The following is a 13,729-nucleotide window of genomic DNA, read 5'->3' as shown; positions in this document are numbered from 1 at the left end:
GGTCCCAGAAGACCCCGAACCTTTTGGGCCTCTCATTGAGACTGGTGCTCCGTGCTCTGAAACTGTCCTTCTCAGGGGTGTCATCAAAAGACAGGAGGACATTGGATCGCAGGCCCTGGAGTAGGGGTGGATATATCATAAGCTGTGAGGGGGACCACGGGAGAGCAAATCACAAGTTCTCTCCCTATGCCTACCTCAGGTTGCGTCCAGTAAGCCAGCTCAGCAGGGCCAGCTCCTGGGTGCCACAGACCAGTTCCCACTCCCATCCATGACCCTGTCCATTGCCCATGTCCCACCCCATCCATGGCCGCTGGCTAACCTTAGTGATATAAGGGACAAAATCCTTCCGGAAAGGCAGTCGGCACCTAATGAACCACATCGCTATGACATGATGGGCCAGACACACGATGTACTGATTGAACCTGGGGTGAGAAGGCACAGCTCTAGCCTCTCTCTTGGCATCAGTGGGGAAACATCACAGGGCTTAAAATTCAGAGCAGAGGTACTAGGGCATCAGCAGACTCTTGAGCCTGGAACCCAGACTGACTTCCTAGGTCATGGATGAGAAGGGAGACCAGGGCAGCCAGACTTACTTGGAGGGGTTGGTGTATGGCAGGGAGATGGCAAACACACTTGCGTATTGTTCTGCAGCGAAGTTTCTGTAAAGGTGTGGCAGCCTGGCCAGAGCTGTGACACAAGGACTGCCATCAGGGGAGCCTTAAAAGTCAGGGCCACTATCCACAGCCACCTAAATATAACCTTCCAGACCCAGGCCTCAGTTCTCCATCCCAGGGACAAGCAGCCTATAGTTCCCAGAACAAGTCTAGCCCATGGTTTGCAGTTATAGATCCATGATCTGCAAACATTGTGAACACTTTTACAGGGTAGTAGCACAACAAAGTTTACGTTATCCACAGAGTATCAGCTTTCCACACTGGCCCTTCCCACCAAGTGCTGACCTGTCTGTCTGCTACCTCAAGATCTAAGGCTGATGCTCCAGATACATAACGAGGTACAAAAACACAATACCCTGAAATTCTGGAAGTATGACAAGGGAGGACAAAATCAGTGAAAGTGGCATAATCCAAGTGCTCTGAGGGCAGAAAGGAGACTAAAAAAGCCAGTCTGGGCATGGGGCAGAGGCTGAGGATGACAGGCAGGCTTCCGAGAGAAAGACCCAGACCACACAGCAGAGTACCAGGGAAGCTAGCAGGAAGGCTAACACCCTGAGCTGGAACAAGTGCCAAGACCTGTGTTGCCCAGGAAGGCCAACCTGTGTGAGTCAGGAGGGCTGGAGAAGTCACAGGGTGTTGGTCACAGGCACAGGCCTAAATTTAAGTGTCCACCCCACACAGGTGCCCACAGATACATATGTACAGGTGTATACAAGAAGAACCACACACACTTACTGGACAGGAACTCCAGGAGAGGGATGGCCATACTGGCTGTGGCAGAAATGTGCGTCAGCTTCACTACCAGGACAGGTAGTGCCTTGATGATGATGTCGGGCATCTCTACACTGCAGATGGCCAAGGCCACCACACACTGGCTGGCACAGCGGTAGATGAGGCCTTGCTCTAGGCAGTAAACCATCTCACGCTAAGGGAAGCAAGATGTGAGATACTATGGATCTACTTGCCACCAACTGACACGGTACCCCTAACCCCTGCCCAGGAGGGCCAAGCTACTCCAGTATACCAGGTACTTCCCAGGCCTTGTTTCTTTCTTTTGCCTACTTTGAGATGATTCTTGGAGGAGAGTGGGGGCAAGTCTTAGAAATGCCTCTCAGTGCCTGAGTGAGCCCATCCTCACGGATGGTACCCACCCTATGGCCAATAGGATTAAACCACATGCCCACGGGTCACACCCCCATCATTCTGAGCCTCCCAAAGGACAGGCCTTGAGGAGAAGCATCAACTGATATAGGAAGTACCTCCTGGTTGATATCCACTGTGTAGACAACAGTAAAATGACAGCCCAGGCCACAGACTGGGGCTCAATACCCCAGAATATTTCTGCTTTCCTACAGCCAAACCTCAGAAATATTTTGGATTCAGCGTCTCCATGATCTTTTGACCCAGCTTGCACGGATGCCTTTTGGCATAATGGCAGCGGGGTTATGCCGTACACCCAGGGCAGGCACAGGGGTGTCTCACTCAAGCTGGGCCTGCAGGTGGAGCCACAGTTATCACTTCCCAACTGTGCTGCACTCAGGAACCTCGGCCCAGGGCAGACAGGCCTGAGGTAAGACCCCAGTCCCTCTCCTGACTGCCAGCACTGTGAGCACTCTCCTGACCCCACCCAAAGCTCATTTTGTCATGGAGACAGAGTAGAATCTAGGGGATATAGAGAGGATGGTAGAGAAGAGTATAGGGTGACAGAAAATGAGCATGACTGTGACCTTGACAAAAGGAGAGGTGACAGCCAGGAGTCCTGACCAACCTACCACACTTCTTAAAGCTGGTCTGGTCACCTGTCCCCAAACCTAGCAGAAGGAGTTCAAGGGGCACTCCTCAAAGGGGGGAGGCTCTGCTGGGGAGAGGAGGGCAATGGGCACAGCCAAGGGCCATAACAAAACACAGAGCTTTTAGACAGCTTCTAAGTTCTGTGCCTGGGATTCAGCCGCCATCAGTCCCTAGAACAAAGCCAGCTGACCTCAGCCTGGCCCAGCAATCAGCTTACAGAGTGCCCCTCTGTCCCACTGTTGTCCCTCTTCCCATCTCTCACCTGTTTGGTCTTGTCCAAATAGTTGTGGTATGATATTAATGCTGTTAGCACAGGAACCACAGCCAAGTGCAGATCCGTCCTTGAGAAGCCTTCCGGGGTACCTCGGAGCCGCTCAAGGGTCTTTGGGTCTGAAAGCTGCCATAAGACACAGCCCTGAAACCTCTGTCTATAGTAATTCCCCTCAGGAGGCCAGGGGGTGCTGCTAAGCAAGCACAGAAGACCCCCTACTTCCTTCCTGGCAGAGGTCCTCCAGAGAAATGTAGCAGGGGATATGACTACCACAGGTGCTGTAGTCTACAAGAGCAGAGCCTCAGGCAGATCTCCTCAGTAACTGTCCTTGCTCAGGGACCTCCAATGCACATATCTGGGATTTGGTGAAATGGGATTCCTAGGGCATTTTTGGCATGATAGCCTCCGTTGGCTCAAGGAGCATGGTCTGGAGCCAAGGTTCATTCTCAAAGACACAGAATCCCAGCTAGGTAGTGGCAGGTACCTGTGAGAAGCATCCTCTGTTTTGGAAGAAAGCCTAGATTATAGCCTACTGCAAAGGCCACCACAAATGACACAGGAGGAGCTGGCACAGGGGCTGTGGTGGTCATTACCATGGAGCAGAGAGCAGAAGACAGCTGGTCAACATTGCAGGGGGAGGTGAAAATGAGCACTTTGTAGCGCAGGGACTCAGGCAGCTTGCTAAGCACCAGCTTCAACACTTTCCAGTCGGTCTCCTAGGAGAGGACATGGTTAAGGCAGCACAGCTCACTAGACCTTGCGACAGAAAGCTCCATCTGCACTGTAGCTAGGCTGGTACACAGCTACAGCTACAAGGTTTCTGGACTTCGGCTCCCTTGCCCACAGGGTATCTATGCAACCTTGACCTGCGGCCCTGAATTGTACTAGAAGCCACTTCTCAGAGAAAGCCTTGGACATTGGGCAGTACCTTGGACAGTGGTGGCTATCCTCCAGAGGCCACGCTGAGTGGAGGCCCAGCAGAGAGCATTGCCTCCGCCATCTTCTTCTTAGTAGTTCAGGGCTTCCCCAGGTGTGGCTCTACCCTCCTTCACCTGCCCAGTGTTGGCATGGAAACTGCCTGCCTCCACACTGTATTAAAGGGCTCCCAACAGATACCCACCAGCACTGACACTGGCAGCAGAAAAGATGAATTGTGGCCAAGGGTAGAAGAGAGCACACAACAGTCCAAGATCACTGGCAGAGAGCCAGTGTGTCAGCCTATGGCCACAGCCACAGGAAAGACAAGAGTCATGGCTCTCTGACTTCTGCCGGTATATGTCCATGATAGCCTACTCCCAGAGCTAAATCATAAGCAGTCCTGAACCCCCGACACTCTGTGACAGGAAGCCTAGATACTCCTAGGAAACAACCTGCCAGCTCCAGCATCATCAGGGGCTCTGGGCCTCTCACTCCCTCCAGTCCCCCATCCCCGTCATCTGTGCCCCCCCCACCATGATCTCTTACCTGGCATCTTTAGCACCTCTTGTATAAAATCATACCCCTTGCTTCCAGGCTTAGCTGACTCCTGTCTCTAAAACCTTCCTACTTTTCAGGCCTGACCTTAGCTTACCTGGTAGATATCCCTAAGACATGACTACACCCCCTCTAATGCTACACTGCCCACTTGTGCCCTCCCCATGAAGTGCATGTGGATCTAGGGTTACTGTTATGTGGCTATGTAACTGAGTCCTCTTACAAAACTTCACTCATGCAAGGGTGAAAAATTGGATTTATTTCAAGAATTTGATACCCTCAAGGCAGGGACAGCTCAGTCTGCCCTCACAGAGCCTAACTCACCTGCTTCAAACACTGTAGCAAGACACGGAAGAGCAGAGAGTAGGGTAGGTAGCCAAGGCGTACAGCAGGGCCTGTAGGCACAGGGCTAGGTGGCCCAGTTGGAGGTGAAAGGGGCCCACTGGCCTTCTTCTCAGAGGCCCTCTCCAGTTCCCTGTGGAAGCAGGTGGGACAAACACTGGAGATAGTACTACACTGTGCAAGTCAGAACAGACACGGTCGCTCCTGATCCAGCATCCCTTCTGAACAGTTCCTCTTAACATAAAGACTAACTGGGGCAGAGAACACCCAGCTTCATGTAATGAACAGCCCCCCTCGCCCCCCCCCAGAGCATGAGAGAGGCACTGCCACACATACATGCAGTCACAGAGACAGTAAGGGCTGAATCTCACGACGCCATCCTTGTTGGGCAGGCCCAGTCGATGCAATGAATCAGCCCGCAGCAGCAGCAGGAAGTCAAAAGCCTGCCAGGGAGCAAAATGGCCATTCAATCAAGCCAGGAGCCTGACTCCAGAGCAGGCAGAGAGATCCTAACCACTTAACACTCTAAAGACAACTGAAGCCTGAACTTTTAAGCTGGTGTCTTACAGAGGGAGACTTCTCTTTGGTAACTATCTGGTTCCCAGGTAACACCATACAGCCACCAACACCAAACAGCAAATTATTCTCAGAGCCCCATCACTTCCCTACAGTGACAGACTAGGCCGGGATCCTTAAAGAACAGGCTATACACTGATCCTGGGAGTCCTCGGGGATTCCTTCTTAGAGATCTCTACTCAGCGGGGGGCATCAGCATGGCAAGCTGTCAGCAACTGAACTGTCAAGCTCTGCCTGGCCCTCCCCTCCCTCTATTAGCTCATCCAAGGGAGCTCATTCTACAGGGTACTGAGATTCTTTAGCACCAGGAGCACTTCAAATATATGCCAGCCCTAGAAACCAATGTGCACCTATCCTGCACAACCATATGACTTCAGGTTATAAGCCACAGACACAAGGAGTACAGGTCAAGGAAAGGCAGTAGGTCCTTGACAAAACAAACACAGCAGATGTCAAGGAGAAAAGGGCCTTGCACAAGGCCCAGCCCACCCCAGGCCACCTACTGCCTCTCTAGACTGTTGTAATACATCTGCCAAGCCTAAGGCAACATGCTGCCCCCCCCCCAAGAAGTGTTCACCCGCCTGGCAGTCTCACCTGTAGCCGGATACTGCTGGCAATGGGCAGGGAGTAGCCATGCTTGTAGTGGAGCTGGATGTGGCTAATGAGTGTCTCATACACCCGAGTGGCGTGGCTGGCAGGTAAAGTGTATAGCTTGGTCTGCAAAGAACAAATGCACCAGTCTTATGACAGTAGCCAGGGCGATGGCACCCCGACCCAGGTGAGAGGAAACAGCTTCACTCCTCCAAAGACTATGCAGCAGCATAGTCTAACATAATCTAACATGTTCTCCTCTGTACCGTCTCTCTATGAGCCTATCTCATCAGCAGGGAGCAAATCAGGGAACACATCCCCCCATGGCTTCTAAGACTAGGTGAAGTCAACAAGGATAACCTGGGTGGGGAAAATATACTACAAGTCATTATCCCACTGAAAGAGCCCCCACCCCCACCCCATACCATTCCAACAAGGTTGTGTCCCTCCTTGGTAGGTGACAGGTAGGCCTAGAAGAAAGGCCTTAATTCTGCAAGCAGCCATGGGGAACCCAAGGGGCCTTAGTGGTCTCTGAGCCTTGGAGATTAGCAGTGGGTACTGATAAACTCATCACAGGTTTTTGTTTGTTGTTGTTGTTTGGGTTGTTTGTTTTTCTTGCTTGCAGGGAAGTCTCTGTATTCACTGGCTTTGTGTGGGGATTAAAGGTGTATGCCACACTCAATTCTCCTTTTTTTTTTTTTTTTTTTAGTATTTATTTATTATGTATACAGTGTTCTGCCTGCATGGACACCTGCAGGCCAGAAGAGGGCACCAGATCTCATTACAAATGGTTATCAGTTTCTATATGGTTGCTGGGAATTGAACTCCGGTCCTCTGGAAGAGCAGTCTATGCTCTTAACCTCTGAGCCATCTCTCTAGCCCTCAACTCTCTTCTTTTAAAGACGACTGACAGAGATATTTTCCCTTGTCTCAAAACATAGCATCCAAAGCCCTGCCCTAAATGACTTGAGGTGACAATTTTTTTTTTTCTTGAGATATGGTTTCTCTCTGTAGCCCTGGCTGTCCTGGAACTCACTCTGTAGACCAGGCTGGTCTCAAACTCAGTGACCTGCCTGCCTCTGCCTCCCAAGTGTTAGGATCAAAGACATGTGACACCATGCCTGGTTGAGGTGACAAATTCAACACAAACCACATCCACGATTGATAATTTAGGAAAGGACACCTAGGGCCTCAGACAGCTGCTGTTGGTAGGGAATCTAGCCCTTCTGTGGGAGTCTACATGTTGAACCATTTACATTGTAAGGAAGTGACCAGGCCAAGACTTTGCCTCCAAGAGAACATAGCTCAACCTATAGCCAGGAACTTGGCCTCACAGCTAGACTTCCAAGGTAGGATAAAAAACAACTTAAGTTCCCCTCCTATTCTATCCTGATCATGTGGCCCACAGGAACCACTCCTTCCCAACAGAGAAGGGAGGCAGAGTATAGAGTTCTTTGCATGCCAATTGATATAACCTTTTCAGATAGAGGCTGGAGGATCTCCCTGAGTAGACCAGCCTGAACTACACAGTATGACCCTGTTTCAAAAGCTGGAGAGAACATCCAGTGGTGGTACTCCATGCCCTTAATCCCAGCACTTGGGAGGCAGAGGCAGGCAGATCTCTTTGAGTTCCAGGACAGCCTGGTCTACAGAGCAAGTGAACAAGTTCCAGGACAGACTCCAAAGCTACAGAGAAAGCCTGTCTGAAAAAAAATAAACATACAAAAAGCTTGAGAGAGCCAGGCATGCAGCCAGGTGGAACTTGAATTTAATCACAATATGTGAAAGAAAGAGGCAGACAGATCTCTGAGTTTGAGGTCAGCCTGGTCTACATAGCTAGTTCCAAGACAGCCAAGGATACATAGAGAACTCTGTTTCTCAAAAAGGAAAACGGGAGTTGGCTTTGTAGCTAAAGGTACTGCCAGAAAGCCTAATGACCTGAGTTTGGTTCCTGTAATACATAAAGCCAAAGGAGAAAATCAACTCCCATAAAAGTTGTCTGTCCTCGGCCAGGAGGTGGAGGTTCCAGGAGGTAATTCTAAGCACTCAAGAAGCAGAGGCAGGCAAATCTGTGAGTTCCAGTACAGCCAGGGCTGTTACACACAGAAATCCTATCTTGAAAAACCAATAAAAAACCAAATTGTCTATCCTCTAATACCCACATATATTGTACATGTGTGCATGTGAGAACTTACATACATAAAATAAATAAATACAAATTTTTAAAACTAAAGAGTGTCAGCATAGTAGTCCACAATAGAAATCCTAGCACTTGAGAGCTAGTCAGCCTGTTATAAAGTAAGGTCCAAGCTAATCTTAGCTACATGAGACCCTGCATCAATGTAACACACACACACACACACACACACACACACACACACACACACACACACACACACACACGAATTTGCTAGGAGGTAGGCATCGTAAGTGCATTTGTATTCACTCCAACTAGAAAAGTGGAGGCAGGGAGATCATGAATTAAAAATCAGCCTTGGTAAGATAATGAGAGTTTCTTTCAAAAATAGAAAGAAAAAAAATAATAAAAGACAAAACCCAGAAGCGATTTAGCTATGGAGAACAATATACACTGATCTGATGGAGAATCAGAACACACATGAGTGCAGAACAGCCCAGGAGCTGACCATGACAAGCAGAGCTGTGATAACGGCACTTAGGAGATGGAAGGAAGCAAGAGGACCAAGAGATCAAAACCAGTCTAGTTTATATCTTTCTTTCTTTCTTTTTTCTTTTTTTTTTTTTTTTTTTGGTTTTTCCAGACAGGGTTTCTCTGTGGTTTTGAAAGCTATCCTGAACTAGCTCCCTAGACCAGGCTGACCTTGAACTCACAGAGATCCAGCTGCCTCTGCCTCCGAGTGCTGGGATTATGGGATTAAAGTTGTGCACTACCAACACCCAGCTAGTTTATATCTTTAAAAAGAAAAGTGAGCTACAGAGATGGAGTGGGAAAGTACTTGCTATATAAGCAGAAGGGCCAGCATTTGGATCCCTAGACTCACACACAGCAGGATGTTGCAGCACGTATCTGAAATCCAGTGCTCCTATGGGGAAACGGGAAGGAGAGGCAGGAGAATCCCTGTGTGCTCCCAGGCCAGCTAGCCTGGAGTAGTCAGTGGCAAACAACAAGAGCAACAAGAGACACTGTCTCAAATAAGGTGGACAATGAGGACTGACACGTGAACCTCCAAGTGCACTGTGCATTGTAGCATGAGTATGTCTACACTTACACACACACACAAACACATGCATGCACACACACGAACACACTAAAAAACAACAGAACAGAACAAACCTGTGATGGCTCCTCAGGTGTGTATTATGTTGATAGAGCAGCATCTCACTATGTAGCTCAGGTTGACCCATGGGGATAGCTACACAGCCTTGTGAACATATTTATACCTAATGAGCACTTCATTGTAAACGGAAGGAATTGTATGATATATGAACCCCAGTAAAGCTGTCTGAAATGAAAACAGCTACAAGGCAAGCATGGGCTTTCTCTGCATAGCAGCTATACTGGGATCGAGTGTTAGAGGAATGCAGAGGTAGCTCTGGGCAGCACAGACTACATAGTTGTAAACAGCAAGGGCACAATGCAGGTCTCTCACACCTCAATCTCACCTTTCTGCCACTGCCCATTTTACCACCCAATCCCCGTAAACCCGGCAGAGCTGGGTCTTCCAGGAGATACATCTTGCCAGGCATTGGTGATGCACACCTTTAATCCCAGCACTTGGGAGTCAGAGGCAGGTGATCTCTGTGAGTTTGAGGTCAGCCTGGTCTACAGAGCTAGTTCCTGGATAGGCTCCAAAGCTACACAGAGAAACCCTGTCTCGAAAAACCAAAATAAATAAATAAATTAATTAATTAAATTAAATTAAAAAAAAAAAAAAAAAAGAGAGAGAGATACATCTCTTTAGAGAAGTTTCCAGCAAGAGTAGACAAAATCTAGTGTTCTTGCCCTTCCAGAGTGCCCACCTGAAGGATGACCAGGAGACCCAGGACTGCAGTCTTCACATCTTCCAGGGAGGCCGAGTACACTGCCACATCCCTTTCTTCCAGTTCCAGGGGTGGAGAGAGAGAGCGTGCCATCACCTTCCAAGAGACCAGCATGAAAGCTCCAAATTCAGGGTTCCTACGTGGTTACCCACAGCTCTTCCTCTACAGCAAATAACTTCTCTTGTACTTTTCAGGAGGGAAGATACACTTTTACACAAGTGGCTGTTCACAAACTACCACTTCAAAACTAATGGGACAAAGTGACTACACAGGGAGGGTGAGGGCCATAGCCCTGAGCATTCTGAGCAGACCAGATCCCCGAGAATGGCAAAATACTTTTGCAAGGGGCTGCAGGTGGGACACTGTCCAAGCAACAAGGTGGCTCAACACATCTCTGACACCGCACAACTCTGATGCGAGGGATATGCTGCCCATGAAAACGGCCAGCAGTCACAGTAAGAATGGGGCAGAACCCAAGGAATGCGCTGTCCACAGGGCTTTGCCCTTACCAGCCCAGACCTCTAGATGGTTCTCACTTTTTCAATGATGTCCAGGAGACTGTTGAAGTGGTGGGTGTGGCAGCCTTCTGCCAGGTCCACCAACAGCTGGGTGGCCAACTTTCGAACCTGATGGTCTTTATCCTCGGGGATGTGGGAAAGCTGCGAGATGACCACTGAGTTAATCAGTTCCTCCTGCATTGGACAAAAATTGGAGAAGGTGAGCGTCCAGTCCCACAGTAAACAAGGGACATATTTCAGTGACAGACTGTGACTCCCTCAAGGCACAGACCCAAAGCAGTTAAGGTATCACTAAAGACCACAGGGAGGGATGAAGCCAGCTGGAGGACCCCAAACAGTAACCAGCTCTGCTGGAGCACGTATATGGTCCAGGTGGGGGTGGAACCCAGACCAGCTTGCCCCAGCACACACCTCATAGAACTGCCTGTTGATAAGCAGCACGAAGGATAGCACATCCAGCACCTTGATGCGCACAGCACTGCGGCACTCATTCCTAGGAGAGGAGCAAACCTGTTTCAGCTGGATGAGAACACTTGCACCCTCAGCACACGTGCACTGAGCAGGGAGGCCCAACTTTGGACTATCCTCATGGAATCCATCAAGAACCCAACCAAGGCCAAGTCTGAGAGGCCATCTTTATGACCACCATGTGGACAAGAGGACACCATCCTACTGAAAGGCCATCCTTCTCACTCATCAAAAGCTGTGATTTTGGAGAACCTCCCTGAGGTCTTGGACAGGCCCCTGGTGACAAAGGGATCACAGAGGCTCTACTACCTGAAGAACCTGTCCATCAACAGCTGCAAGTTCTGGATCCAGCCGTGCTTGGCGGGGTGGATGGATTGGGCTCTATAGGAGATCAAGTTTAAGAGAGAAGACTCCTGTCAAAGGAAGACAATTCCAGGGTCAGCAAGCCATTTACCCTTCTGCAGATGCTGCAACCTGCTGCTGAAGACCCAGAACCCAGTGATTAGCCTCCTCATAACCCAGTGGGGACTTAGCAAAAATAAAAATCTGGGAGAGAGAAACTCATGTCAAACCCATGGAACAGTCTGGCAGTAAGCAGAGGAATCCTGGCAAAATGACTACTGCCATGGGAGAAATGGTCTCTGTAGAACCAGCCCAGAACCTTCCTCCACAGGCATGGTAAAAAATGAATGGTTAGCTGGGTGGTGGTGGCGGCGGCGCATGCCTTTAATCCCAGCACTCGGGAGGCGAAACCATGGTAACCATTCCCTATAGCCCCACACTGGATAGGGTCCTTACAGGCCTCTGGTCTGCATAGCTCTCCACCAGTTCATAGTATCTTTCCTGAGAGCCATGGAACTCGTTCTGGTCACACAGCTCCTCCACAGTGGTCAGCAGGTCATGGACAATGGTCTTGAGTTCTGGGCTGTCCAGGTTCTATAGTACCAAGATACACCACATAAACTAATTTGTTTTGCCCTCCAAACACAGCTTGAGAGGAGCCACATACAAACACACCCACACGCGTGCGCACATACATACACACACACACACACACACACACTCTTACTTTAGCCAGGCTATCTGAGAGAAATATGGAAACCATTGTTATGGTCCATTTCCTAACACAGGAATGGAGGGTAAGCCTATCAAACATGGTCTGGAAAGAAGAGCAAACGCGAAGTGAAGACTACAACTCCAAACCCTTGCCTGCTGCTCCCAGGTTCCAGGACCTTTCAGTTCCAAGAGTGTGGCCACCTACCTCCTCTACCAGGCCCAAAGTATGTCCTGCTCAGTCTATTACACAACTACAACTCAACTAGAACCGTGCCAGGTCCCAGGTTGTCCTTGTCCTTTCACTGGCATGCCCCCTTTCCATTGCCTGTCCCAGCTGAGCTCACACCAGATGCTAACCTCATCACCCACACCCTGCACTCAGGAATGTGTCACCCTGGTGTTTTCTTTAGCAGTGTGGTTAACATTCACTAATGTCCTCCAAAGTCACAACTGGCAGTGGAGATGCTCTGGAAATTGCCTCAGGGACTAGTCGAGCTATGGAGGTGACTTGTCCTGTCACTTGGTCAGAACAGTCACAAGCTCAGCCCTTGCTCATCTACTGCATATTTCTGCCTAGAGCCTGGAAGAAAAAGATCTGTCCTTCAATGGAAGCCAAATTAGCACCACCAAGAACCACCAGCAAATAGCCATGTCAAGCACTCAGACCCCAAGAAAGGCCCAAATGCATGGGAGGGATACATGCAGGCCTCTCATCAGGGACAAGCCTGCCTGTCTTGGATCTTAGTCCTTTCTGGCATTCCTTCCTTACCTGAAGTTGCTGAAGCAGCCGTTCAATAATGTTCAGAAGAATATCCCATGTCACAGCCTGGAGCTCCTTTCTATACTTCTTGATGAGTCTTGTTATGGACAGAACAATCTCATATGACACCACCTCATTAGGACAGGTCATAGCCTGAAACAGTGCCACAGAGCACAGAGGATCAGCTGCTTTTTGCTCACAAAGAAGAAGCCCCCCTCCAATCCAATCTTAGAGGTGAGTGCAAAAAAATGCATGTATGGTCAGCACTTTACCACACATGCCCACAAAGCACATGTGGATCCCAGAAAGGAACCTGTTATTTAAACTCAAGACCCAAAGACCCTGCCTCTAAAAGGACTCACTTGGAGGAGTCAGTAGCTCAAATTCTAGCTAAGTGACAGGTACTAAGTTCTGGTGCAAGCAATGTAATGTGCAAAGACCACACCCTGTACCAGCCCTGCAAGACCCTTGAAGATCAGGAGACTATACAATCAAATGAAAGGCAGTTTGTCTGAGCAATTCTGCTGAAGATGAGGATCCTAGCTCACCAGGGAGCCATGAGAACCAAATACAAGCACCCACAGGAAGTTCTCTGGACATCACAGGGTACCACAGAACAAAAGCAATGCTGTGGACATCATTCAAAGAGATGGCAAAATTATTACTTGACAAACTGGAACCGGCACTCTGAGGAAGAACACTATCCCAGGGGCAACACTGAGTAGTTCAGCACTGATGATGGGCAAGAGATTATTCATAATATAAAATATTTTCTTGAGAATAAAACCTTTTCATAGACCTAAATCTTACCCATAGTTAAATATCTGCTTAATTGCAGCCCAGTAAGCCCCAGCCAGACATGTGGGCAAACCTGATGCAAGTCCTCCCATTTTCCCCAACCCACTGTGGTGTAGAAAATCCCTTACCTCATAAAAAGACGGCAGCACAGACGTGGGAGAGTTCTTGAGAGAATAGAGTCGATGCGCTCCCCAGAGTGCCATCCCTACGAAGAACACGGCTCCTCTCAACAGTGGGGCATCTTCCATGTATGATCTGAAAATGTTCCCAGGAAGTCAGATGTGAGCAGAGTCCCAGGTCAGCGTAGGGCCCAAGGTAGAGCTGGGCTCTGGCACTGTCCCTAGGAATCACCTTGCACTTACAGTGCAGAAGTATAGTCTGGGAAACGACC

General features: G+C 49.3%; 1 protein-coding gene across 15 annotated transcripts in view; it reads right to left on the bottom strand.

Moving 5' to 3' along the window:
• Positions 1 to 13,729, bottom strand: part of Tsc2 (TSC complex subunit 2) — a 33,895-nt gene that overhangs the window by 11,064 nt on the left and 9,102 nt on the right. For all 15 annotated transcript variants that reach the window (XM_051181203.1, XM_051181201.1, XM_051181204.1 and 12 more), the window contains exons 9-24: positions 13,467 to 13,593; positions 12,550 to 12,693; positions 11,523 to 11,660; positions 11,034 to 11,137; positions 10,668 to 10,749; positions 10,275 to 10,430; positions 9,718 to 9,834; positions 5,722 to 5,844; positions 4,888 to 4,994; positions 4,534 to 4,684; positions 3,330 to 3,452; positions 2,728 to 2,862; positions 1,410 to 1,599; positions 594 to 687; positions 320 to 422; positions 21 to 115 (exon numbers count right to left, since the gene is read on the bottom strand). In XM_051181203.1, the coding sequence (XP_051037160.1) occupies positions 21 to 115; positions 320 to 422; positions 594 to 687; positions 1,410 to 1,599; positions 2,728 to 2,862; positions 3,330 to 3,452; positions 4,534 to 4,684; positions 4,888 to 4,994; positions 5,722 to 5,844; positions 9,718 to 9,834; positions 10,275 to 10,430; positions 10,668 to 10,749; positions 11,034 to 11,137; positions 11,523 to 11,660; positions 12,550 to 12,693; positions 13,467 to 13,593 (1,989 nt within the window). The remainder of the gene's footprint in view (positions 1 to 20; positions 116 to 319; positions 423 to 593; positions 688 to 1,409; positions 1,600 to 2,727; positions 2,863 to 3,329; positions 3,453 to 4,533; positions 4,685 to 4,887; positions 4,995 to 5,721; positions 5,845 to 9,717; positions 9,835 to 10,274; positions 10,431 to 10,667; positions 10,750 to 11,033; positions 11,138 to 11,522; positions 11,661 to 12,549; positions 12,694 to 13,466; positions 13,594 to 13,729) is intronic.

The sequence above is a fragment of the Phodopus roborovskii genome, unplaced genomic scaffold (genome assembly GCF_943737965.1).
Source record: "Phodopus roborovskii unplaced genomic scaffold, PHOROB, whole genome shotgun sequence".
Lineage (NCBI taxonomy): Eukaryota > Metazoa > Chordata > Mammalia > Rodentia > Cricetidae > Phodopus > Phodopus roborovskii.
Note: the sequence above shows the minus strand (reverse complement) of the source record. Positions and strands in the feature narration are given on the sequence as shown.